Source organism: Lycium ferocissimum, chromosome 9, assembly GCF_029784015.1.
Source record: "Lycium ferocissimum isolate CSIRO_LF1 chromosome 9, AGI_CSIRO_Lferr_CH_V1, whole genome shotgun sequence".
Taxonomy (NCBI): domain Eukaryota; kingdom Viridiplantae; phylum Streptophyta; class Magnoliopsida; order Solanales; family Solanaceae; genus Lycium; species Lycium ferocissimum.
The window spans coordinates 62,813,842-62,840,433 of NC_081350.1; the positions used below are offsets into that span (position 1 = coordinate 62,813,842).

General features: G+C 31.7%; 4 protein-coding genes across 5 annotated transcripts; 2 read left to right on the forward strand and 2 right to left on the reverse strand.

The window, feature by feature from the left end:
• Positions 1-92: 92 nt before the first annotated feature.
• Positions 93-4,251, forward strand: LOC132032146 (zinc finger CCCH domain-containing protein 34-like). The gene is given in 7 exon segments (XM_059421927.1): positions 93-173; positions 710-853; positions 935-1,144; positions 1,146-1,206; positions 1,646-1,732; positions 2,042-2,201; positions 2,403-4,251. Coding segments are annotated over 7 exon segments (2,307 nt in total). The 3' UTR covers positions 3,967-4,251.
• A 3,015-nt stretch (positions 4,252-7,266) lies between these two features.
• Positions 7,267-7,593, forward strand: LOC132032147 (uncharacterized protein At1g15400). Its single transcript, XM_059421928.1, has one exon. The coding sequence runs from the start codon at positions 7,267-7,269 to the stop codon at positions 7,591-7,593; it is 327 nt and encodes a 108-aa protein (XP_059277911.1).
• Positions 7,594-11,487: 3,894 nt separating this feature from the next.
• Positions 11,488-14,468, reverse strand: LOC132029425 (uncharacterized). Its single transcript, XM_059418700.1, has 2 exons — positions 13,923-14,468; positions 11,488-11,822 (listed from the first exon to the last, which is right to left on the reverse strand). Exons 1-2 carry the CDS (start codon positions 14,430-14,432, stop codon positions 11,664-11,666), a joined length of 669 nt encoding a protein of 222 aa, XP_059274683.1. The 5' UTR covers positions 14,433-14,468; the 3' UTR covers positions 11,488-11,663.
• An 8,556-nt stretch (positions 14,469-23,024) lies between these two features.
• Positions 23,025-26,292, reverse strand: LOC132029426 (glyoxylase I 4-like). Of its 2 annotated transcripts, none has more exons than XM_059418702.1 (4): positions 26,074-26,292; positions 25,842-25,947; positions 23,931-24,193; positions 23,025-23,342 (listed from the first exon to the last, which is right to left on the reverse strand). In XM_059418702.1, the coding sequence occupies exons 1-3, from the start codon at positions 26,214-26,216 to the stop codon at positions 23,948-23,950; spliced, it is 495 nt and encodes a 164-aa protein (XP_059274685.1). In that variant the 5' UTR covers positions 26,217-26,292; the 3' UTR covers positions 23,025-23,342; positions 23,931-23,947. The 2 variants fall into 2 exon arrangements, with proteins under 2 accessions (XP_059274685.1, XP_059274684.1); XM_059418701.1 differs by having other exon boundaries at positions 23,899-24,193.
• Between the last annotated feature and the right edge of the window lie 300 nt (positions 26,293-26,592).

Below are 26,592 nucleotides of genomic sequence, written 5' to 3' on the forward strand. Positions count from 1 at the left end.
TGCTTCTAAATGCTGCTAAAACTCTGAACTACCAGGAGGAATCAGCTGCTTTAGGATCAAAAGACCGATAGGACTCGATTATTGCATGAATCATGGTAGCTCTGTATACAACGGATGTGGTTCCAGTCCAGTTGACAGTAGTACATGACCTGGTTACTGGTTCTTTGTGGCCTGTAAGAAAGATACAAGTGGTATACTGACTTTCAGATTTTGGTAGTATACAATTTCTCGTCTAACTGATAGTCCTAACAAGCCATGCCTGTAGTGTTTCAGATTGTATTTTCTGGTACATATTCTTTCTTGGGATAATCAGCAACTGATGTTCCATGTGTTGTAAAATGAGAAGAGCATACAGATTAGCTCACTTTCTGAATATCAAAGTGAAGTACTCTATCCTGATCTGTTGTAATATGCTATTGCTGCGTCGACTGTATCAATTTAAATAGGGTCATAATTAGCATGCTTTATATCAAGTTACGTGCGGCTCTATCCGTCCATTTTCATGTTGATGCTTTATTCAATCCACAATTTTTTTTCTTCACATTTCAACACAGTCTGTCTAGATGTATGAACATTTGTAAGTTTTAAAAATGAATGAGAGAACCATATTAAAAGTTAGGTTCTTATCCACCATTATTGATGATATTAAAAACAAAAAGAGACTGTGGTCCTTTGTGTTTTATTTGAAGATTCACGACATTACTTTTAAAGCTGTAACTTGATCTGGTTTTCCAATGTGCCCCGTGCACCCTTTGCCAAAGATAAAGCAGGCTATGAGTGGGTAAAAAGGAAGGGAGACAAATACATATTTCCAGGAGATGGTGCAAATCAACATTCAGATCAGATTTCCAAGGTACTTGCTTTCTCCACCTTCTACTTTGTTTATGTTTCATCAATACTACTTAACTATGCTATTATTTTCATGCAACTATAGATGGTTTTAGAAATTGCTTTTGGCCGACGAACAAGAGTTGCCATGGATATTAATTGTGGAATAGCGAGTTTCGGTACATATCTGATGGACTGCAATGTCAGCACATTGTCTATTGCAACAAAAGGTGTGCATAGCAATCAGGTTCAATTTGCATTGGAACGTGGAGTGCCTGCTATGTTAGCAGCATTCACTACACACCATCTGTTGTTCCCCTAGCCAGGCAGTTGACTTGACACATTGTTCCAGATGTAGCATAAATTGGACCCGTGATGGTATATTTCACTATAGATTTCTATTCATCCTCAAGTTTTTGTCCAAGAAATCGTTCAGAGTTTTGTTACTTTCAAGACTTAGCTGAAGTGTTTTGTTATAGTACAAATTATCTGGTGTAAAGCTAGGTTTTGATCTTGTGACATGTCTTAAAATATTCTTTTCTTCGTTTAACTACAACCAGTGTCATTCTCCTCTTTAAAAGGGGAAAAAAAAATGGTGGACATGTGGGTATAATATCAGAAATAGAAAAAACCAGCTTGTGAGCTTTTGCAGATATTTCTCTTTAATAAGGAAATTGTATTTTGTATCTCAATGTAAGCATTTTTTGGGGCTTATTCTCTTCCTCTGCCACATTATATATATTAATTAGGGGTAGATCTGATTTCCAACCTAATTTCTGGCTTCTTATCTACGGTGTTCTTTGATTTTCCGATGAAGATGGCATTTTGCTTCTAGAGGTAAACAGGATGCTTAGGGCAGGAGGATATTTTATCTGCGCAGCAGAACCTGTTCCACCATTTAAAGGTAACAGCTTTATCATTATCTAGCAATAGGGCACAATCAAATAGAGGCTGGTGCGAGTTTAAAATGTAAACATGAATCTTCAGGACTAGTTTCTGTAGCTAATTGCGCAAAGCGTCCATCTTTAGCTTTCTCTTTATGTAGCACAAGGAAATTCAGAGATTTGTTATGAGTTGTGAATCTTCTTTTAAATTAAATGCTATGTCCATCGTTTTGGTGTCTTTCCCTTAGCATTATATCGCTACTGTGAGCTGTTCTGACTGTGGTAATACGAAATGTTGCTGATGCTTTATGTACCTTACTGTTATACAGAAATGGAGGATCTTACTCAACGGCTATCTTGGGAATTATTAAAGAAGGAGGGCGACATTTCTATTTGGAGGAAGCCTTTGAATAACAGTTGCTATCTCAGTCGCGCTCCAGCAGTTCAACCTTCGCTAGGTGATGCTGGTGATGATCCAGATAATGTCTGGTATTTCCTACTCTATTTTGCCAACTGCATAATATAGTATGCTGTAATTTCTCCAATTTGATGCTTGTCTTAACATTTTCCTTGGGCTCCTGTTGATTCATTAACTCATAATCTACTAGTCCTATTTGCTGTTTGTTTTCTGCATGAATTTACCTTCAGAGAATATCTTCACATGCTCATTTTACTGATTCTTTGTGGCAGGAATGTAAACCTAAAGAAATGTATTACGCAATTACCTGAGAACGGCTATGGAGCTAACATGACTGCTTGGCCTGCACGCCTTCACTCTCCACCAAACAGGCTGTTTAGTATAAAAATGGATGCTGAATTATCTAGGAGGGAAATTTTTAAAGAGAGCCGTGCTGAGACATCATCTGAACCTGCTCCTCCACCCAATAAATCTGCAGTGCCTGTTAACAAGACAAATTTTCCCTGTTACTTCTATTTCAATGGCTATTGCAATAAAGGTGAAAGATGCTCATATCTGCATGGACCTGATGATGGTACAACTACGTGGAAATCCTCAAAAATAGCTTCTGGAGTCCCTGATGGACTAACAGCCGAGAAGAAGACATCTGCAGGAAGTGAAACCGGTCCTTCAGCAGTCGAAAAACATCCCGATTCTTCTGAAACTGGGCCCAAGGCAGCAGCATGTGAATATGTCAAATCAAAAGTAGATCTCCATTTGACGACTAATAATGTTGGTGAGCAGATTGCTTCTCATGAGACTTCAGGATCCCCTTCTGAAGAAGCTACTGCAGTCAGGTTAGATTCTTTAGTCCCTGCTGAATGCTTTAGCCAAGGAGAATCCGATTTGTCCCCCAACCAGAGCTCAGACGAAGAAGTGGAGGACAACGTGGAGAGAGAAGAGTTGTTAGAATCATCTCCTGGTTTTGATGTTCTTGTTGATGATAGAGTAGAAGGTTTGGGTCACGAAGATGATCACCAGTATATGCCGCACCATGATATGGAAGACAGGGAGCTTGATGAACGGTTTGCTGGATATGATTTTGAGAACAGCCTCGAGTATGATCCTTCATATCCAGATATGAGAATTGCATCTGACCAAGAACAAGACGGTTCTTATTATAACGTTGAGAATCATGAAATAAATGAACATGTCAGAGAAATCCCTATCCCTGCTCATGGAAGACAAAATGTACCACATAAAAGAAGGTTGTCTAGAGAAATGCCTTTCCGTGGCAGAGGCAATGTTGACCTCCGGGACCTTCTGAAGAGGCGTCGAGGCAATGAAAGTGATCCTCCAAATCACTTGTCCAGAAGGTTTGACCTGTCTAGATCGAATGCCCGTGAGCAAAGCAGGAATAGGTATCGTCGTCCACAGGGTTCCCCGTGGATGCCTCAAAGACTGGCTTCAAAAGTGGAAAGCAACGTTTCTTTCTCCTCCGGCTTTGTGGAGAGTGCTGAACATCTGAAAAAGTTGAGACAATCTCAAGGAAGCAGTTACAGACAGCAACATTTCAAGGACAGGAGACGGGGCCGGTCACGGCCTTTTGCAAATGAACCCCCTAGGAGGATGACTTATAGGGAGAGATTGACTGAAGCTCCTAAGATCTTTAATGCTCCCAAGACTCTAGCTCAAATTAGAGAAGAAAAAAGGAGAGGAAGAGACGATGGTGATTCTTTCGAGAGAACAGCGCCATCTGGAGTAAGTGAAAGAGAAGATTTTTCTGGTCCAAAACCTCTAAGTGAAATTCTCAAAGACAAAAGGAGGCTGGGTTCAGTAGTGACCTTGAGCAATTAGTAGAATTTAAAGGTTTTGATGAAACATGTCTGAAAAAATGTCTATAGGATTATGATGAAAACTTAGATTTGGAAAAGCTTTACTGTAGCTTGGTGCAAAGTTTTAGGGAAGTGAACATTGTAAAATTTTCTGGATTAGCATGTGAAACTTCACAAAATTTTGAAACAGCTAAGTCATCGATAAGTGGTACTAGAAGAAATTGTGCAATTGAATATTACAGGTAAATTGAAAAATAGCCTTTTTTCTATGGAAGTGCACAGTGCATACTCTGATTTATCTTTTTTAGTAGATTGACATTATTTTGGTGTTTGTTAGGAAACTAGTACACCCCTTACCAATTTAAGTTTCTTACTTTCTTTTTTGGTATGTCTCAAAAAGAGTGTCTCTTCCTCTATTTAGTAGGTTGATAATTCAAACATCCTACATGACAAATATAAAACCACAAGATTCAAAGGACATTCTAATATATTACACATATTTAATTTAGAACCATAAAATTCAAAAGGCTTTTTTTATTTCTTAAATTTTGCGTTTAGTCAAATTAAGTCACTTAAAATGGGATGGAAAGAGTATTTCAGTGGGATTAACTGTATTCTATATTTATTTACGATATAAATTGTCAACTCTTAATCATCATTATTGACTTTCATGTCAATTCGAATTAATATCTAGGCATTGATATTACTTCCTCTTATTTTTTTCCTCCTTTAGGACAGAGAAAAATGATGAAGGTTTTTCTATTATGAATCGTGTTAGGTCTAATACTTGAGACTTTGCCAAATAATAAAAAATCAATCACTTCAAAAAAATCTGGAACATTCAAAATAAAAAACCAGTATTTGCTAGTGGCATTATTTTATTACTCATAAATTCTTCATGAAAACTGATTTCTATTCAAAGATGGCTGCTATTTTTATACTATGATTTTGACTCTCCATTACTTTTACTTCCTCAAAGTTAGTTTACTGCCTTTATATCAATCTATTGTCAGATTGTCATCACAAGTCGAAATCAGATTATCTAATTTAATGATGTATTACCAAATCCAATTTGACTCTGCAAGTTTATGTTAACAATTTTTTATTTAAGAGCCCGTTTGGCCAAATTTCTATTATTTTAAAAGTATTTTTATTAAAATAGTTTGGAGAAATACTTTTGAAGAGAAGTAATTTGTGTTTCAGAAGTTCATTTGAAAAGTGCTCTTTTTGATATTTGATAAATAAATTGAGTTTTTTAATCAACATAAATATAGTTAAACAGAAATAGAAAAGACGATAACAATGTTAGATTTACTTGAGAAATATGTTGGTTAAATTAATGAGAGATCGTCTGGTCAATATATATTTTTGGTGAGTATATTTTTGTCATGGAAGAATTATTTGTCCACCTTTACTTCTGCTTTTGCTTTATTGAAGAAGCAGAAATTTGTAGGTTCTTCCAAATAACAGAAAAACTGCTTCTAAGTTCTAATACTCAAGAGCATTTATTGTTTTTGGCCAAAAAAAAAAAAAAAAAGTTCTTTTTTGAAGAAAAATAGTGCTTTTGACTTTCTAAAATTTAGCTAAACTGCCTAAACATGCTATAAATCATATATATTGATGATATTACAACAATTGGGTCACTTATAAGATAATACGATCGACTCTATGATAAGTATTAATTGATTCTTTTTATCAATACATATTAATTGATGATGTGATAAAAATGGTACAACAAAGTTGTTATAGTAGGTCATCCTGGACATCTATAAAACTATAGAGCTACGCAAAATAAATGTTTACACTATCCTGTCACCTTTAAAGATAGTTACAATTATTTATCCATAAAAGTGGCCCAGTAAGAGACCTGTTTTAACATGTAATTATATAACCGAAATAAATTATAATTCGATATATATAACTTAAATCAAACAATTTTTCAAGTGCGTACGCAATAGTCTCGTCTCGTGTATTGACTGAAGAATTAATCGTGTTGTGCCAAATCTTCAATTAGTTTTACAAATTTAAAAGGGCAAACAAGTAAACACCAAAAAAATGTGATTCTCATTTATTTATGATCACATCATTGTCCAACTTCATCTTTCATACCTTATTTCTACTTAGTATATATCAATGATTGAACAATTCTTTTAACTCAAAATTATTTCACCCTCAAATAGACTTTTTATTTAACAAAACTAATTATCATTTAAAACCCTTTTTTCTCACTAAAAGATCAAGAAGAACAAAAATAAAAAAATATAAAAATCCTATTATTTTTTTTGAAAAAAAAAATTCGCATTGAGTTATTTTAATGGAAAAATATTACCAAAATAAATAAGGGCCATTTTTCAGAATTATAATTGATTTATAAGATAGGCAAATAACTATGTAAAGATAATCGGGAACCATTTTTCAAAGTTCGGTAAATTCACGTCATTGTCCAACTTCATCTTTCATACCTTATTTCTTCTTAGTATATATCAACGATTGAACAATTCTTTTAACTCAAATATTTCACCTTGGTACCTTTCTAATTATCAAGAACCCTTTATAGATCAAGAAGAACAAAAAATAAGACTAAGTACTATGGATGCAGCAGCTACAGGAAAAATATTACCAAGTTCAGAATTATCATTTAGAAGGCAAATAACTATGTAGGGGAACCAACAAAATTCACTCAAAAAATAATTATAAATAATTGTTCACAAAATATGACTTTACAACGACAATGTATAACTTAAAACTATAAATTTTAGGATTTAACTTATAACGTCCTAACAATATAACCGATAACAAAATTTTTTATACCATGAGTTCATATTTATTTATTATATATAGTAGGTAACTTATCTTATATATATATATATATATATATATATATATATGTCACTTATATATATATATTGAATTTTCTTTAGTGGAATATTTGGCTCCGCCATTGAAGCCACTCAATCTAAAAATTCTTTACATTGACAGTATATAGTATAATTTAAGCTCAAATTCAACAAACTAAACTATACAAATAGTATAAAATTTACGCTGTTTGTCAGCATATATGACTTAAATCCAATAATTTATGATTGTACGTAGTGTCAAATATTCAAACCATATCACTAATTTCAAAGGGCAAACAAGTAATTTCAAACATACAAAATAAGAAATCATTATATGATCACATCATTGTCCAACTAATCTTTCATATCTTATTTCTTGTTTGTATATATCAATATTAGAACAAGTCTTTTGACTCAATTTCACACCTTCTAATCAAGAACCCCATAGATCAACAAGAAGAAGAAAATAAGACTAAGTTCTTATTATGGCTGAACCACCTGCTGGAGAAATGTTACCAAGATCAGAAATATCATTTAGAAGGCAAGGTTCATCAGGTTTAATATGGGATGACAAATTATTATCTGGGGAACTCAACAAAATTTCAACACAACATAATGTTGAAGATCAAGAACAACACAAGAAAAAACAGACAAGATCATCAGAGCCAAAACCTATTAAATGTCGCAATACAGATAACTACATGCAACCGTCCATAGATCCTCCATCTCCTAAGGTCTCTGGTTGTTGTGGCATTTTTGGGAAGCCTGTTAAAGCTCAAAAACCACGAAAAAATGTCAAACGTAAGTCTTAGTATATATATATTTTCAGTGAAATTTGTTACCTCTGTGCTTGTTATTTATGTGCTTGCTTATGGCTATGTACTAAGTATGTTTGTTCTTCAGACATGAGTGAATCATCAATTTTTCCTTTTGTGTAAATGAGACTTTTGTTACCTTTAGTTTGCGTCGTATCTTTCTTTCTGTCACTCTTTTTACGTTGGTGATATTGGGTTCAGCTTGTGCGATTTAATTTCATTTGATATTTGCTACCTTCCATCAGCGGGTAATTTTGCTCATCAAGGCTTTACATCTTTAGTTTGTCTCTTCTGTTTTCTTTATTTCTGTTTTTCTTTTTGTTATGATGGTGGTTTTCGGATCATTTTGTGTGATTTTGTTGGGTAACTGCTATCTTCCACCAGCAGAATTGGTGGATAATTTTGTCCACAAGACTTTACCTTTAGTTTGTGTACTCTTTTCTTTCTTTCTTTCTTTCTTATTCTTTTACGATACTGGTATTCGAGTCGATTCGTAGGCACCTCCGTTATTTTATGGGTTAGCTGCTATCTTTCACCGGTATAACTATCAATAACTGAAAGCTTAGGAATATATATATATAGCTAGGAAGAAGAAATCAACCTAAATTTTATTTTTTGTTTCCGATGGAATTTGAACTTGAAATCTCTGAACTTGTAATTTCGGAACTTTTGTGTTTTCTTGTGACTGTACATCTTTAGACCTGAAATGAAACCATTAAATTTTTCGTGAAATATGAGGGTTCTTTTTAACATTTTCATGTCGTCTTCTTCTATGTTTTCTGTGCTAGATAGGTAAAAGAAGAAACATTAAAAATTGCATCTTTTTAAAAAAAAATTGTCTCTCTTAATTACCATAGTTTTGCTGATCATATTAGATCATCACTCTTTTTCTCTCTGGACTAGAGAGATGGAAAACAATTATCAATCACTTATATTTACGTTAAATTATATATATTAACTTATCATGATTAAGTGATAAATATCTAGTATGGATAAGTTTTAAATCTATTTTATTGCTATACATTCTTTTCATGTGTGGAGGTCGCGTTTTGTTTTTATGCATATAGCAAAGATAGCCATTCTTGAATATTATTAGAGACAGCTTGAAGGTTCAAGAAAGTTGGCTGCATCTATTAATGGTTTTGACTTTTTGCTAGCAAATTGATAATAATTGAAAATTCTAAAGTTTGATCACCAAAAACAACAAGTGTGTTATTAGCTGTAGACCTTTGTTCTTATTTGGTGGAAACATATCTACTTATAATTTACATCGAAAATTTTATATTTTAAGAGGCGAATTAAAGGAGAAACCAAAGGATGAGGTGGTTATTGAATTTAATATCTTATAAATAAAAACAGGTCATTGTCGTGATAGACATATAAACCACCCAATCCCAAATTAATATCATTAATTTGTTGTGTTGTTGCATGCTATAGTCCACATATTATATAATATTACCACCTGTGGGGTCTTTCGTTTTGGCAGTCTTTTCCACTTGTTTTCAAGTAAAATTTGCCTTGAAAGTGGGGGAGGTTTAGTTTGAACAACCCCACACTAGTAAATTAATAACAAAATAATAATTAATTATTTACGCTATACAGGTAACATAAATGATTTGTACGTTATAGTGTAATTTAACTGTTATAGCATATCCACTTCAATTTCCAAGATTATTAAATTTTAAACTAGTAACTCAAATGTTTGGTTGGTTTTTGACATCTTAAATTCATAAAATTTAAATTCTAGATCTGTCTTTATTTATAAATATTGTTTACGAGTATAGTAACTTGATCATGCGAACAATTTTAGCTAATTGCATAGAGATAGATATATAAACCTCTCATGACTCAAACTAATGGCATGTAGTGTCTACTCTGGCCCAACATGCCTCACAAATTTGTTACTTGGGTTACGCCATCATCGAGCCAAAAGTGCACATACCATGTAAACTTGTGTTATATGCCTTATAAAACTCTGCACCTTCCTCTCTCGTTATGATGTGAGATTCGCCTAAGGTACGATATCAGGTGCATTCCTTCTTCATAAGCTTGTCATTTTTCTGTGACACTTGTCAGCCGACCCTTCATCATTGGCGTCACATATACCTCCCTCTCCCCTTAGGGACTCAACATGCTCGCTAAGGTTTCACCCACTATCGTACTAAGGGAATTTGAGACTCTGATGCCATATTTGTCACAATCCAAACACATGACACATATTGGTCGCTTTAGCACCAAACCTCACAAAGTTGTTTGTTAGCTAGGCTATCATTGAGTCCAAAAGCACGCGCATCACTTGAACTTGTGTTATGCCTAATTATAAAGCTAGCTAATTTATTCCTCTTTCATTCCGGTGTGGGATTCGCCTAAGATATCATTCCTCTATGGGATTTACCTAAAATTCTACCAGTTCTTTTGTGACTCGCCCTCATCGGCCTTCCTCCGTCATGGGCGTCACTAAACCTACCTGTTCTAACATAGTTTTTTTCCTAAGGCTTAATATATAATTTACTCCTCAAACTTGTATCGAAATCCCTTTGCTCACACTATTTTTATGAACATTCTTTCACACACCAAACATTCCTTCATATGTGTATTTTATAAACCACTTAAGATATATCTTTCATTACAATATAGTTATATGACAATTGATCTTTTTATTAGAAAACTACGTCCTCGCATTTTCAGTTACTTCACATAAGTATCCCCATTGACTTTGGCTTTACTAATGACTAAATTAGTTTCACTGGAACCCAGTAATATGTGATATATTTCTCAGCTTCTTTCATACTTAATTTTTTAATCCTTCACGCTACACGAACTTCCAATCTATCAATTAGTTATATGTAGATTGTAGAGGCACTTTACCATTAGAGCAAGCTTTAATTTATGTATCGTGGAATACTCACACACATACATATATCACTTTTTGAGGTGGCTAAGATTGGTAGAGAACGAGAGCTACAATCTAAAATAATATGGAATTTATTATGGAATTTACGTGAATGTTGGCATTAAATAGATAGCGAGAGGAAAGTGTAAACAATATAGAAAATGTCAATTTCGAAAATGAATGATGTTTTTCATTCAAGCCATCAGTGGTTTGTCCTTTAGCCAAACTAACTTTTCCTATTAATTAATTGCGACTTCTGATAGACCCCTCAAATACTAAGCTTAACTATTATATGGCCCTCTGTGTCAATTTCACATAATTCAGTTCATTATCAAACTATATAAGTACAAAATGTATTTTCTATAAAACCAGAAAAGAGAAATTAAAACAAAAAATTAGGCAGAAATGGTCATTTTGCATGATAACAAAAGGCAAGTGAAGACTAACTTTTGGAATGGGCATTTTCAAACCCTTTGAGGCTGTTGGTCAAAAAATACTTATTCGTACTCAGTGATTACATCAAATCAGACGAGTTATAAATTTGGTTATTAAGCAAATTATTTAATAAAAAAATGAAAAGTAATTTTAAGTTAAACAAGTTGGCTATGACTCATTTTTACAAAAAGTATGTTGTTTTGTATAAGCCTTTTATTGTAATTCTTTTACTAAAATAAGTCACTTGTTGGAAAAAAGGAGGACTACAAAAGGTAATGAGTTATGAGAGTTGGACAATGTTAGATACTAAACAAATTATACCGCAAAATAAAAAAAACGGAAACTAATCAATTTATCGTAAAGAATGAATTTACGAGAAACTTCTCTTAAATCACCATTGACTACTTTTCGTCTTGCTATGAGCCGAGGGTCTCCCCGAAACAGTCTCTCTACCTTCCCAAGCGAGGTAAGATCTCAAGGCATTACTATTATCTCTCCGACCACTTGCAATTATTCGGGATATTATTTTGTTGTTGTTCTTCTCTTAAGCCGCTACATTCATATAGGCAAAATAAAAAGAGGTATACTTTAAGACAAATGCACATTTTCTCAAAATGAATTTAAGACATATATACACATTTGATCATCTCAATGAATTTCCATCTACAAATCTAAGAAAATTACGAAACTTTCTAAAAAAAAGTTATCTAAATCACAAAAAATAATATAAATAAATAAATTAAGACTCAATGGTCTTTTGAACTTTTGTCTTGAAGACTAAAATATAAAGCTTTTCCATTGAGAAATAGAGGAAGCCACCTGTGGAGTGAGTCACATATGACCCAAAACTTGAGCCCACTATGCAATGCCAGGCCGGCCCATATACTTTGTCAAATTCCTGTTGAAATTTTGTAAACAAGATTATAATTAGAATATGGTTTAACTTTATATATACTGATGATAACATTAAAAAATTTATTATCAATGTACTTTATCCTGTTGCAGCAGATTATCTGCCTTATGTTTCAATTTATTAATTTTAATTATTATGGATTGTTGCCTGTACTCCTTTTTAAGTGATATGATAGTGTATAAAAATCCTTTTATATTGTCAGTATATAAAAGTTAGGGTTAATAGCACTTTCACTCCTTCAATTAACTAAAATATTCACTTTTGATTCTTTTGCTTGTGAATATTTACAAATTTGTCATAATTATTAACCACGGCGTCACTTAATTACCCACCTATTTCGTTAAGCCTATACTAATACTCCATAATTAACGGTAATATGTTCTAAAAGTAATCCAAATATAACATGTTTTCTATATAGAGGGACCAAAAATTATTTTTAATTAGTTGAAGAATAAATATACTTAATCAAATATCACAATGACCAAAAATAAAATTTATCAATAACTCAAGGATCAAAGGTATATTATACCTAAAAGTTAAAATAGTACTTAGAATATTACTTCTACAGCTGGTTCATGATAAAAATATAATCATAAATTCTTACAAGTAGCAATCTTTTGCCTTTTATTATTCACATGGGATGACTAAGAAGAGAATAGAGATTGACAATTAGCACATGATTAGAGATAAATTTGCTATTATTAACCTGAGATTCTACACTATTTTAATAGGGTGGCACTTTTTTTTTTTTTTTTTATATGGTCTAGCCCTCAATTAGTTGTCTCAGATCTGATTGACAGGTTTGCATGATGAGTTAATTTGTCAAACAGTTGCATGTGCCATAAGAAGGAGTAGATGAGTTTTTTTTTTTTTTTTTTAAATAACATAGTAAATGTAATGAATTTCGAAATTGTTGATTCTTTGATCACTTAATTCTCTGAGTTTATAAATAATAATTGGTTTAACTTAAGGAAAAATTTCAGAAATATACAAGTTGGTTATTTACATTGTAAAAAAATAGCCCAAAATATACAAACATATACAGACATATATAAACATATATACACTTATACCAACATATACAAATATATACAAAGACAGAGAGAGATCGAGTGAGAGTGAGAGAGAGAAAAGTTTGGGTCATTTTTTGTAAAAATTTAAAAAATGGATTAATTTTTGTAGCATTGTTGCCCCAATTAACATATAGTGTAATTTTCTCTTAACTTAATGCATATAGAATTTCTTTACACTGTGGAGACAAATTAAACTCAATGAAAAAATGGAGACAGAATGAGAAACTTCGTTTCAGTTAAATATAGTTGGGATTGTTTTTCCCACCCCCAAAAAAAAAAAAATCAAATCAAAATGATAGTAGAAACAAGATAGAGATAACAGAAAATTCTTCACTCTTATCTTATTTGGAAAAAACAACCACTTGGACGTATGACCCCTAATTTACAGTTGTTAGCACACTCTTTCGAAAGAGATTATTCTTTTGTTAAAATTTTCATAAGTAATTGAACGTGGTTTAGTTTTTTCAATATATAGGTATATTTGAGACTTTGAGTTAGATAATACATAGTTCAACTCACTAACCCAAACTTTAGTTGCATGTTTAGGGGAGCAGAAATATATACCGACGTTTTAATTTTCGTTTTAATTTTTTTTTAAGTCACCTAGATATTTAACCGGTTATAGCAGGTAATTTCCTGTATTTTAATCAGAATTACAATAAATATTTGCTATAGGTGATATTAACCTGACATGATAAAAAGAAAATTAAACAGTCCCTGCACAAAAATAGTTAACATTGCATAAAAAATTTTACTAGGAATTTGTGTAAAAACTCATAAGGAAAATCCAATCCAGAATTGTTAACTATGATAGGAATCAGAATTGGAAGAAAATCGGCCAAGAAAACAATATAATGAACGGGATAATAAATATACATACTACCAGTGTATTTTAATCAGTTATAGTATGTTATCTACTACATACGTGTTCCAATTCATCACATTAGGACTACGATAGTTACCTAACATATATATACACTGACAACGTAAATAATGAAGTGACAACACATACCTTTTTCATGTTATAGGCCATATGTTTAGAGCTGAACTTCTCCAAGCTATCAAAAGTAGTTCTTGCACATTTAAAAGCATGTACTTGCATAAATCCTGGCATGTCTGTTACCAATACTTTTACTTGAAGAATTGCAGCCATTGATGCCACATTCAATTCAACATGTGTCACTGATTTCCTATTTGTTTCAATGCAAGAAGCTGATTTTCTTGATTCAACAACTGGATTTCTTGATACAATTTCCTTAACGACAACTCCTTCAATGGATGAAACTGATTTTCTTGTTTCTCCTTTTGTTGTGACAACATTATTTGTTTTCAACTCAACTTGATGATTTTCGCGATACGTTTTTGATCTTCTAAGGGGCCATCCTTTTGAAATCCCTTTCTTTAACAGTGATGATAAATCTGTAATTTCTGTTTCTGGTTTTGGTTTTGGATTTCCAGTGTCTAAGTTATACACATACATGGATCCTTTCTTTTGCTTCTCTGCCCCTGTTCTTGTTGCCATATTTTTTTTTATGTGTGATGAGTTTGTTGATTGTATTTTGGTGGAATGAGAGAAGTGTATATAAATCTTGAAAAAGGTGGGGTGTGTGGGTTGGGGGGGTGGTGTTGGAAGTTTGCTAGAGAAATACACCATTTAAATTAGAGGTGGGCGCTCGGTTTTTCGGTTCGGTTTTATCAAACTTCGATTTGGCTATTTCGGGTTCGGTTTTTTGAAGGGGGACACTGAACACCGAACCAAACTAGTTCGGTTCGGTTCTTTCGGTTTCGGTTTTTTAAAGTTCGGTTCGGTTCGGTTCGGTTTCGGTTTTTTCAATTCGGTTTTTTTGATATAATATTAGAAGCGATTCCATTGACACTAATTCATATTCTTAAAAGCAATAAAACATAAAACTGATAAATTGAAATCAAAATCAAATAAACAAGATACATAAGAACAGAAAGCTATAATCATGATATAGGATTACTAGGTGTTATATACATACCGTAAGAATAATTAAGAAACACATAAAGGACATACATTAATCCTAAAGACACATCCTATATATATACCTTTCTTTGTTAAGGATATTTGATTTTCTCAATTGAAGTGGAAAATTAGGGATACAAATGCAAAAATGAGGACTTATTACAATTGGGTTTTTTTTTGCTTTAAACTTAATGTAACCAACTATTTTAATTTTTTTAGGTAATGTATTAAATTTCGGGGCGTTCGGTTTTCGGTTGAGATTTATCAAACTTCGGTTCGGCTATTTCGGTTTCGGTTTTTTTAAATCGAACATGGACAAAAACACCGAACCAAACTAGTTCGGTTCGGTTAGGTTTGTTGAAGTTTCGATTCGGTTCGGTTCGATTTTCGGTATTTATGCCCAGCCCTAATTTAAATAACGTCTCGATTAGCTGATTAAAAGTTGATGATAAGTATCAAATGTTAAAAAATATTTATTCATTTAAAATGATTTAAATATTTTTAAGAAATTTAACAAAAATAAAATTTGCCACGAATATTATCCTCGAGAACGTACACAAGGTCTTTATTAATTCTCAAAAAGAACGAAATTCCAAAATGGAACGAAAGAAAGAAGTAAGAATTTTGTCTTGAAAAGGGTATTTCTGGGATTACAAAAAAATAGTAAAAATATATTAATAAAAGATTATATGTCAAATAAAAAATTATTTATAAATTTTAAAATCATAAATTGGGGTGACTAACTAATATTGGTCAATTATAGTTTGATTAGATAGTAGGTAAAGGGTTAATCAAAAGGAGCAAACCATGTGTTATTGCCTATAATTGTGGATAATAAAATGGTGGGATTGTCTAAAAGAAGATTTGATATGTATATTTGACATTATATTAGTCCTTAGGAGGCATATTTGTTTTTTTCCTAACCACAATACAGACCCCTACCTTCCCACCGCTACACTTAATTACTACTCGTTGGCCCCACTTCATTTTGTTTTCTCCATTTGTTTATTTGTAAATTGATTGAATGGAAGATTGCATCTTCATTTTATTTTTACTTTTTTTACAATCAAGAATCAATGAGCGAAGAATAAGATTCCTCCACCTTAATCAGAAATTTTAGGTTTTGAGTATGAAAAAATTTCTAGTAAGAAGCCCTTTTCTTTTTTTAATCAGTAGTCTTATGTGGCACAAATTCGAATTAGTTGGAAACTCAATACAAATATCAAATATTGAGCAAAAAAACCAAAGAAAATATTATTCTTTTTCTTTTCAATTTAACAAATAGGTATGTTCCTCTACATAGTTAATAGCAAAATGGAGAGGACAGCATTCTATGGCAGGAATGGGAGCACTAGGTGAAAAGAATTTCAAGCCCCATGTTTGAGTTATTAGCAAACAAAGAGGAAAACTATAAATAGAACATGTGATGTTTTCCATTTTCTTTTTCTTTTTCCTTCTAGGGATATTGAAAAGTAGATTTTCTTGTTAAAGTTTAAATTTTATATATTGATAGTGTAAGTGAATTATTACACTATCAGGCTACTACAAAGGTAACTACAGGTAATTGTCCATAAAAAATAGAATTAGTAACCGTAAAAACTTTACTAGCACAACAAACAATAAGTGCATGATATATGTTTGCACATACACTTCTATTGCTTAACTATGATAAATTAATGCATATTTTTTACTTTGTTAAATCACTTAATCATGATAAGTTGAATAAATTTAGTGTAAACATCCGGTGTAAATAAATATTTATTAAATAATAACCTAGAAAAATAATTTAGGTTATCTACTGCAATAAATTAATACACATATAATATAAACAGTTCATACCTTCACAATGTAGGAGTAATGTCTGCGTAACTCTACTCTCTCCTTATCCACCCTGAGGGGATTATATTGGGTATGTTGTTCTTGTTGTATAATATAAATAGTTTTTACGTTACTTTTGTATATGAGTTAATCCTTTTGAATTGAGTTTAATTTTTTATATACTCACACTAAAAATATTGCATTATCATCATTTGCTCTTTCCCAATGCATATACTATTTATAAAGGAGGTTGATGTAGTGGATAGAAGGTCTTTGTCTATATTAGATCTTTGATATCAAACTCTTTCCTCCCCCTCATTCTCAAGCATTCAAGATAATAAAGCAAAACAAATAAAAACAAAACCAATAAATAGTCACCTAGATGTAGAACTAACTCCAATTCACTCTATTTATCATCTCTATTTCCCATCTCTTTCAAAGACATTTATTGAAGAATAGAAAGTGCGGTTCTTGATGAAAGTTGAGAAGACGAGAATTAAAGACAAATAGGTGTTTACCTGAAATACACCCCAGTAGATGTTAACTCCTTTGAGAAAGACAATGTTGCTAGGCCTCACATTCTAGGTTAGACAAAATTTACACTGTTTGGAACTTATTCATTCTTGTTTTTTTTTTTTAAAAAATAATTAAAAATAAGGCTGAAGTGAATAAAAAGTTAAAAGATTGGGTCGAGTCGGATCATTGATAGTTTATTTGAGTGGGAGCTTTCCTAAGTTTTAAATAATTTTTTAGAGTATGAAACTTTTCGGTCAAATTTCGCTGGAAAAGAACCAAAATGACTTTTTATAAAAATTAGTGAAAGTTGAGTGATTTTATGATTAATAAAATTACTTTGATGACTTTCTGCAATAATACTATAACTTTGATGACCTATGAAATTAACAGTTATACTCGTAATTATAAATGTATCTCGACGACAAACATTAATTGATAACTTGTTAAAAATAGTAACCAATATGTTATCTCACACGTTAAACTATATTGAGGGGTGAGCATCATGAGGCCTTTTATTCTAGCTAAAGTACTTGACCGCCTAAATGGAATTCATGTCTCCTCTATTCGATGGAGAAGGGAGGAAAACTGGACGTTGTCTGTTCTATTACATTTATATTACACTACGAAAATGTTTATTTTCGTCATGATTCATCCCCATTGCAGCACAGTGCCCAACTTGCTTAGCTCACAAATATAACTTAATTACCAAGGTAGTTTACTTTTTAATTGATCATTACATAGACCATAAACTATTTTGAGAGTCATAGCAAGAAGAGAGACATATTTCAGGTAGCTCCTCTAGACAATTTGGACCATCCATTGTAAAGATCTTGGGAAAGATTTTACATTGGCACATATGCCACTGCCACAATAGTTTCACTATCCAATTTTGGGCCCTTTGAACTAAGCATATTGAACTGTTATAGGAATACCAATTGTGCAATCCACAGACCAATGGGGCTTTATGTTTGGCAAATTCTTTCAAAATTAATGAGGGATGAAAATGTAGGGACGAGTATATTTGTTATGCATGAAAGTGATTGTCGGAAATAGGAATAATGTATCTTATATCTTCTTTTCTTCTTTTTTTGTTTAAATTAAATGGTGATTTCGAGTGAGAGCAAAGGTAACTAATTCATCAACTTTTCCATTATCAACCTAAAAAAAAAACAAATTATCCCTTACGTAAGGTTGCGATAGTACAATTTAGATTTAAAATTACTGCTTATATACACAATATATACCATAAATTCACCAAAGCATTCTAAAGAGTGTAGTCTTAGCGTGTAAGTAAGGGGGGTGGGTTATCCGTGTGAGATATCGATCATGTTATTTTTTCTAAGAATCCTAGATGTTGTCGGAGCAAAGGATCGTTCCCCCAGCTATTAATTCTACCGTCATTGGTAAGTACCGACCATCTTCAACTAATACAAATATTGGGTAAATTTTACCATCGAGACTTGGACAGATATGAAAGAAATTATCTAACGTTTATTTTTGTCTCTGATAAAATTTTCACATTAGTATCTTTCATAACTTTTATATATTTGACCGTGAGCCCACACCTTTGGTCTTTGGATGCTATCCTATGTCTTCCTTGATATACCTTCAAATCTGTTTTGTTGCTTGTTTCTTGTGGCCCTTGGGATTCAATTAATGGCTAAGCAATATTCCTCAATGCATAGTACATAAGGATTGAGACATGAATAGCAACAATTGGTTGGAAATAGATATTACACGAATTATAAGATTTTTATTTGTCACAATGTATATCCCTTAGCTCAATAATTACGTTTCGAGCCCATTGATGTGATGTGAATGTAATATTTGAAACAGACATTTCTAAAACAGTCAAGTTTTTCTTGGAACCGATTTTTCATTATATGTTAATATGTTATATATGTGTTCTCTATGAAAATATTTAGTTATACCATCCAAAAAAATATCCGGACAAACGACATCATTATAAAGAGTTAAAGAAGTTTAACTGTTTGCCATTTTAATTTTGCTAATAAACTTTTTACACTTTGGTTTCTTCACAAGCTACAAGCACTAAAAGCTAGGGGTACTAATCACTTCCAATTGAATGCCAAATCATGTTTGCTCTAAATGTTCTCTATTATTTCAAAATTTCAACATTCTATTTTGTTTTATTTTTTTGTTGTTTGCTGTAAATTTGACACCTCCATAAGGGCCATTTTTCTTGTTTCTATTTCTTTTGTGGGTTTGTTAATTGGATAAAAATGTTACTGTAGATGATACAGAGGTCAGGGCCAAAGTGTCCCCTCCCCCCTCTTCCTCAGCTTTTCTATTTGTTTTTAAATTGAGAAAATGTCCAGTTTTTTCTTTGTACTTTATAAAAAGGTCTAATTTTGCCCCTCGTTAGAAATTTAACTCATTCATGTCTTCATACCTAAGGCTATAGTTGGTGCATATAGACTAGATAAGTATAGTATGGAAGATTAGAAAAAAGAAAGTATGGTATTAGCTAATTTGCTTAGAACAAATGATGAATCTGTTAAATGTTCTCAGATTCAACATTTAATTTGTTCTAAAACTATTTTTATGAGCTTAGTTGCTTAGGAGGAGATCCCTCTGATTGTGCAAGAATGGCCTGTCATTCTTTGCTGGATGGGTACGTAACTGTCCCTTTTTGTAAACTTACTAGTCTTGAACAAATGAACTTTATAATAGTTTAATTAGAACAAAGATAATTTGATATATTGTAAACTAACATAGTTGGAAGTATTTAAAATAATTCCAAACTGACTACAAGAGTAGTCGACCGTTGTGTTTTGCCTCTTCTTCATAGTGATTCAAAGAAATCTATTATTTTTCAACTAAGATTTCGATAAGTAAAGAGAAAATCGTCAAATTTTTATGAAAGTGAATTAATTTCTCCTTAGATGGTGACGGAGAAGTTCATTCTCTCATCTTTGAGAGATGAGAGAGTGAGAAGCAAATAAAAATATTTCTTATTATTTTCCTTTTTTTCTTTATCTTTTATCCCTTTCTTCTTCTTTGTTAAACACACTTCCCCTCACCGGAAGTATGCAATTTCCGGCGATTTTTTTTTTTTTTTTGTTCTTTCGTTCCCCTTCGAGTTTCACAACTTCCAAACAAATTTTCATTAATCACAAATCATTTTTTAGAAAAATCAAGATGAGAAAATGAAATATCGAGACCCAATTAGTAATTTCATTCCATTACAAACTAATTCAAAACCCAAATCAAGAAAAGCTTTTTGAGCATTGGCCATGCTCTATAGTCCAAAAAATCAACTTCGATCTTTGATCTTTCAAAACACAATTTCGAAAACGCAAATTTCAAAGCCTAACGAATGGAAACCAATTTTCATTCCACTACAAAATTAATTCAAAACCCGTCTTTGCTATGCTCAACTTCGATCTTTCAATTTTCCCTTCGAATTGATTTTTTGGACTATAGAGCATGGCAAAATTGAAAGATCGAAGAAGTTGGAACAGTCGAAAGAGATCATTGGTGAAGAAAAAGGGAAATAAAAAATTAAAGGTTGTTTAGTGCTCAAGATAAATAGAAAAGTTAATTTCTTTGGCCAAGTCTTTTGATGGTGATTTTTGGGTGTGGTGGATGGTGGAAGAAAATAGATTAGGAAAAGAAACAAAAAGAAGATGAAAAAAAAAAAATTAAAAAAATTTAACTGGTAAAATACACGTGTAAGTGTATTTCACCACTCAAATACAGATCTGGTGGTAGCATTTCAGGGGGTAATAATTCCGTTTAAAAAATAGTTAGGGGGGTAATAGGTCATCCGTAAAGGTTGGGTGCGTCATAATTAATCCGACTAAACATTGAGGGGCATTTGACGATTTTCTGATAAGTAAAAGGATCCTTTTAATTCTTCACCACAAATTGTTGCATCATTTTCTTAAAAAGATATCATATTGATATCCATAAAAGCCTATGTTCAGCTAAACTAAAATGTTTTAAGAGTTAGAAATGATAAATAACAAAATTAAACTTCAAAAGTTACAAAATTATTAAAAAGATTAAAAGTTATTAAAAATAGATTAAGGAGCCGATCACTTAGTAGACACAAGTACATCTCTCTCCTTTTTACTCTCCTACGACCCCCCCAACTCTTTCCTCCACTTAATTAAGAACATCGAATAAACCTTAAAAATTCTTTTTTGTTTTATTTTTATTTTCAAAGATCCTAATATATTAATTCTTGAAAAGCTTTGATACCATAATATACTAAAAGCTATTGCACCAGAAAAAACTAAGATTCAATGCAAAATCTCAACAAAAAAAATTGCTAGAAGGACTAGTGGTTTACGTACGCACGATTAGTAAAAACCATGTTTTATGAACTATAAACTACTTTTTACAAAAAAAAAAAAAAAAAAAAAAAAAAAAAGAATAATAATATATAATTTGGTTCAAGAAAAAAATATCAAACCATACATTTTACATTTATTCTTCTGTTGAGAAATTGGTGAATTTATTTGTAAATAAAGATAAAATTTAAAAAATTTAAAAATGACACTTTAAAATGATATTAATATATGCTAATTCTAATTAAATCATACAAATTATGAAAAACTGCTTCTTTTCTTAATTTAAACTTTCTTTTTCTTTTCAAAAGATGCATGCGAGGAAATGACATTTCTTTTCCATTCTTTTCTTAAAGTCTAAGTGGAATATTATTTTGATAATTTACGTCATAATAATATTATAACTATGCGATCAGTCCAAGAATGTTGCGATCAACTAAATTTTAATAAATAAATCATGTCTCAATAACGAAGTACCTAATAATTTTGTTCCTTCACGCTTTTATTTTTCTGAAGGATCAATTTTGATTTTCTTTACTATACAAAATTATGTTAAAATATCATACCTAATTTATATTTTCAAAATAAAAAGATTATGAAGATATAAGATCAGGATAAATCTAACTATAATCCTAAAATTTACAAAGTGAAAATGTGAGTTATCTCTCAATACCAAATGAGCTCTTCAAAGTTACTATTCCCTATGTACAATTTATGTGGCACACTTTTCTTTTTAGTCTGTCCAAAAAAGAATGTCACTTTTCTACATTTAGAAACAATTTAACTTTATGAAGTGAATTAAAATCACACTAATATCTAAAACTTGTTTTGGACCACAAATTTCAAAAGTCTCAAACTCCCTGCTCACAAATGTGTTAAAAATGTCATTTAAATTGGGACAAAATTATTTATTTATCTTTATGGATAGTTGGTTCTTTTAGATGACATTATTACTATTCACAAATTTTTAAGCATTTTAAAAGGTCTCAAATTTTACTATATTTACCAAATTGAATGTGGCAACCTAAGTAATAAAGGAATAAAATAGGGCTAAATATATGACAAAAAAAGTTATGGTACATATTTCACTTACCAAAAGTTGAACAAAGGGGTCATGTACGATATTACCAAAAAAGGTTTAGAAGTATCTTGATTTTTTGATTTATATCTGCTACTAAATAACAAGTACAAGGATAGTTTTGGAAGAGAAAATCCTTTTAGTTAGCAAGCACGCGACTAAATGGTTTAAATCCAACTTAGGACTACAAAATCTTTGCATTGTCCCTTATTATATATAGTAATGTTTATTAATAAAATCTAACTTAATTTAAAAAAAATAAAAAAATCATGTCTTCACTGTTAAAGACCGCTTGTGGGGTCAAAACCCGTCTCAGTTTGTTAATTTAACCTTGCGATTTGATTGATTTTTTGTAGTGCCATAAGAAATATCTCTATTCTCAGTGCTTGAACTCAAAACTAGCTAGTACTAATTAAGTTAAATTTTTGCTTTTGTATCGATGACCTTGTCCTATTTTACACGGCTTAAACTTTTAGATGAGAATGATTGCACACTCATCTTCTTCTCTATCAAGTTTTTGAACTCCATAATCTTGGAATGATATATATACTTAGATAGTAGTACATGGTATACCTTGGGAATAAAATGTAGATTATAGAAAACACTTTCAAATAAACAGAATTAACAAGACCAAAAAGCAGACATCCCAATGTAAACTTGAGAATCTCTCTTCCTCCTCTTTATCAACAAACCTGCACTCACTGAATATGCATGCTCCTGCAAAATGTCATTTCAGGGGGAAAAAGGTTAAATTTTTCCTTATACTAATTGAAATTGAACAATTTCATCCTCCGATAAATTTTTGATTTAATCTGCTATTAGAAAAAAGTATGTTTTTGCCCTTGACCCTAACAAAACTTCAATTTCGAAGTAATTTTAAATCATAGTAAAAAATTATGGGGTAATTTGAACTTCTTTATCAAAACATTTATAGTAATAGCGCGTAATAGCCACTTTTCTGCCTTATAATTGAAAACATAATCATTGTCACGAAGTTTGAAACCATAGTTGAATCTCCATGATAATATCCTGAAGTTTCTTCATGGAATTTCGAACTCGATAACAATAGCTATCTTTCAATTACATGAGCTGAAAAGTGGCTATTTGTGAATTTTATCTGAAATATCTGGACAAGTGAATCCACTCATTTCACGCTGCAGTTCCGTTAATAGCAAGGTCAAATACTAGATAATTTGTTAAGGTAAGGATATGAATGGACCAAAAGTTACCAAAAGTACGACAGAGGACAAAATTGAGCTATTTTGAATAGTACGTATATGGGGCAAATTTGATTCTCTTCCTTACTTCTTTTAACTTTTTTCTTAGACCAGCTGTTGCATTTTGTTCTGCTGCATGCTGCACTGGAGAGTTGAGCATGGCCGGAGAACTGTTTCGCCGGAAAGTGGAATCACCGGCAAGTTATCGCAGTTGCAAATCTCGATCATCATACCATCTGGATCATGGAAAAATAATTGATCAACGTAGATTCCACCTTCTTCAACTCTGCTCTTAATGTATTCTATTTCCATCTCTTTTAGCCTTTTTTCCACTGTTATCATGCTCTCACACTGCAGCAACAACCAATCAGTTCAATTTAGTTTCTATGACAGCTATGTGATGATGATAAAAAGGACAGTTCGGTACACTAAGCTATTAGTACAGAAAATCTGGAGAAAAGTGGGACCACATTTGGTCTATCAATCAAATATGGTTTGACCTTTCTTCGAATTCCTTGCATAAGCAGAATTTTAGTGCACGAGATTGACATTTACCTCTTGCTGATGACATATAGTAGCACCTAGTCCTGTTGGAGTTCATGATATACCACATATTGTATATCCACAATACACAGTAGTGGATCCAACATGATGGGCTGTAGTTGCTGCATTATTTAGTTATGGGCCACATTGTATTCATTTATTCTTCCGGGTCAAAGCCCATGTATATAAGGACCAATAAGTCCTCCCTTTGTAATCAGATATTCACTTCCCCACATTTTCATAATTAATAAAATTCTCTCACTATATTTGTTTCCTCTCAATGAACCAATTCTAGTTTTGATCCGTTTCGTTGTATTCAGCAATTTTAACAAGTCCTTCCGAGTTTATATGAAGAAATTAATGGAAAATGGCATGGATGAGTCAGGTAATTAATGAAATAACGAAATGAGTGGCATAAATAAGTCATTTCCTATAGTTCAATGGCACATTTCACTAAATATATGTGAGGCATCAAAATCGCGGGCCTTATTATCAATAATCAAATGAATGGTGATCGTCGTTGAGAGTTCTTGTCATTTTCTCTCTCCTTGTAAATTAATGAACTTTTATATCAACTGAATCGGAACAAGTCATGTCATTAAGGGTGAAAGTAGAATGGAGTGTTATCTTTAGATCGATAGTTTCCAAATAGAGAAAAGTATCTCTCTTTTTATATAACTGGAAAAAAAAGTGTCGTATAAAATGGAACATCTCTAAATATGGCAAAAATAGTAATTTTCACCCTCTCAAATAAAAATTCTTTTAGTCTTGGATTATAATATTTCTACTAAAGTCTAGTTGAGTCAGAAATATCGTTCACTTCGCACGTAAAGATTTGATAACAAATTAGGAAACATGACATCCATGTCCAAATAAAAAGCTAACAAGGTAAAAAATACCTTCCTCTTATAGGACCATATAACCAAAAATTCAAAGAATTCTGATAACAGTACTGTTGTTGGGTAGAAGTTAAGGCTTAAAATCCCAACTGCCTCAAACTCAAAACAATTGTATATGAATTGTGACAATATAGATCGAAACTGCTGGCATAAAACTCAACTCTGTATGTACACGCGACAAGGGAATTCAAAATATATATATATATATATATATATATATATATATATATATATATATATATATATATATATATATATATATATATATATATATATATATATAAAAATAAAAAAAAGTGAAGGGGATTCAACATCTACCGTATATATGCATATATAATATCTACTCCACATGTATATATATATAATTAATTTTGACCTTATATACAATGTAATTTCCCGGCGAATTAATGGGATTCATCTAACATGCATACATATCCTTTGGGAGATGCAGAATTTATTTTTTTTCTTTCTAAATGAGTAAACAAAAGTCATAAATCTTAAATATATTCAGTCTTAAAATTGGAAATATAGAAAAAAGAGACAGAAGTAGTGTGTACCTGGAAGGAAATGTGATTGTCCTTGGGATTAATTGTTTTAATCTTTGGCAATTTCTCTGGATCCTCAGATTGCAAAAGATGTATGCCAAATCCATAATTAAACAACCTGAAAAAGACATTAGTAGTTAATCAACATGTGCAATTAGTACATTAATGTTGTTTATCAACTTGAAAACAAAGACTTTAACAGCTTATTAAAACATTCATTTAATTAGTACTTAGTAGTACTCACCAAGCTCCATCAAAATTAAAAGAACCAGGCCTCCTAATTGGAAAGAATCCAAGAATGTTTTGGTAAAAATCAAGAGATTTTTCAACAGATCTACAGACTACTGATATGTGATTCAATGACTTTAAATGCAAAGGATTCTCCATAATATCCTTCCACAAAATGAAATTAAACAAAGCAAGAACAAGCTCGAAAAAATAAAAACTTCAAAGCAAGAAAGAAATTGAAGAACCACAGAATTGCAAAGTGGAGTAGTAATGGAGTGGCTATATATAGAAAAAAAATTCTTGAAATGATATAAACGAAATTTTTTTGGTGACAACTGGTGAAGAGTCTAACAAGTAGATACCACGTGGTGACAATTACTGTTTATTTTAATAATATTCCAAAAAGCCATGCAAAAGCCTTTTGACAATTATACTTGGCTAATTGAGTGATGAATTTAGACAAATTGCACGTGACAATTAATTAAGTAATCCTACTTGATATCTATACTGATCTATGTCAGCATCCTAGTTATGG

Bases quoted from the DNA above. Each gene is read 5' to 3' on its own strand.
- LOC132032147 (XM_059421928.1), top strand. From the start codon at position 7,267: ATGGCTGAACCACCTGCTGGAGAAATGTTACCAAGATCAGAAATATCA.
- LOC132029425 (XM_059418700.1), bottom strand. From the start codon at position 14,432: ATGGCAACAAGAACAGGGGCAGAGAAGCAAAAGAAAGGATCCATGTAT. The intron at 11,823-13,922 runs GTATGTGTTGTC...AAATTTCAACAG, and splicing joins TGGCCTATAACATGAAAAAG to GAATTTGACAAAGTATATGG.
- LOC132029426 (XM_059418702.1), bottom strand. From the start codon at position 26,216: ATGGAGAATCCTTTGCATTTAAAGTCATTGAATCACATATCAGTAGTC. The intron at 25,948-26,073 runs GTGAGTACTACT...TGTCTTTTTCAG, and splicing joins TTTAATTTTGATGGAGCTTG to GTTGTTTAATTATGGATTTG. The intron at 24,194-25,841 runs GTACACACTACT...TTGTTGCTGCAG, and splicing joins ACAATCACATTTCCTTCCAG to TGTGAGAGCATGATAACAGT.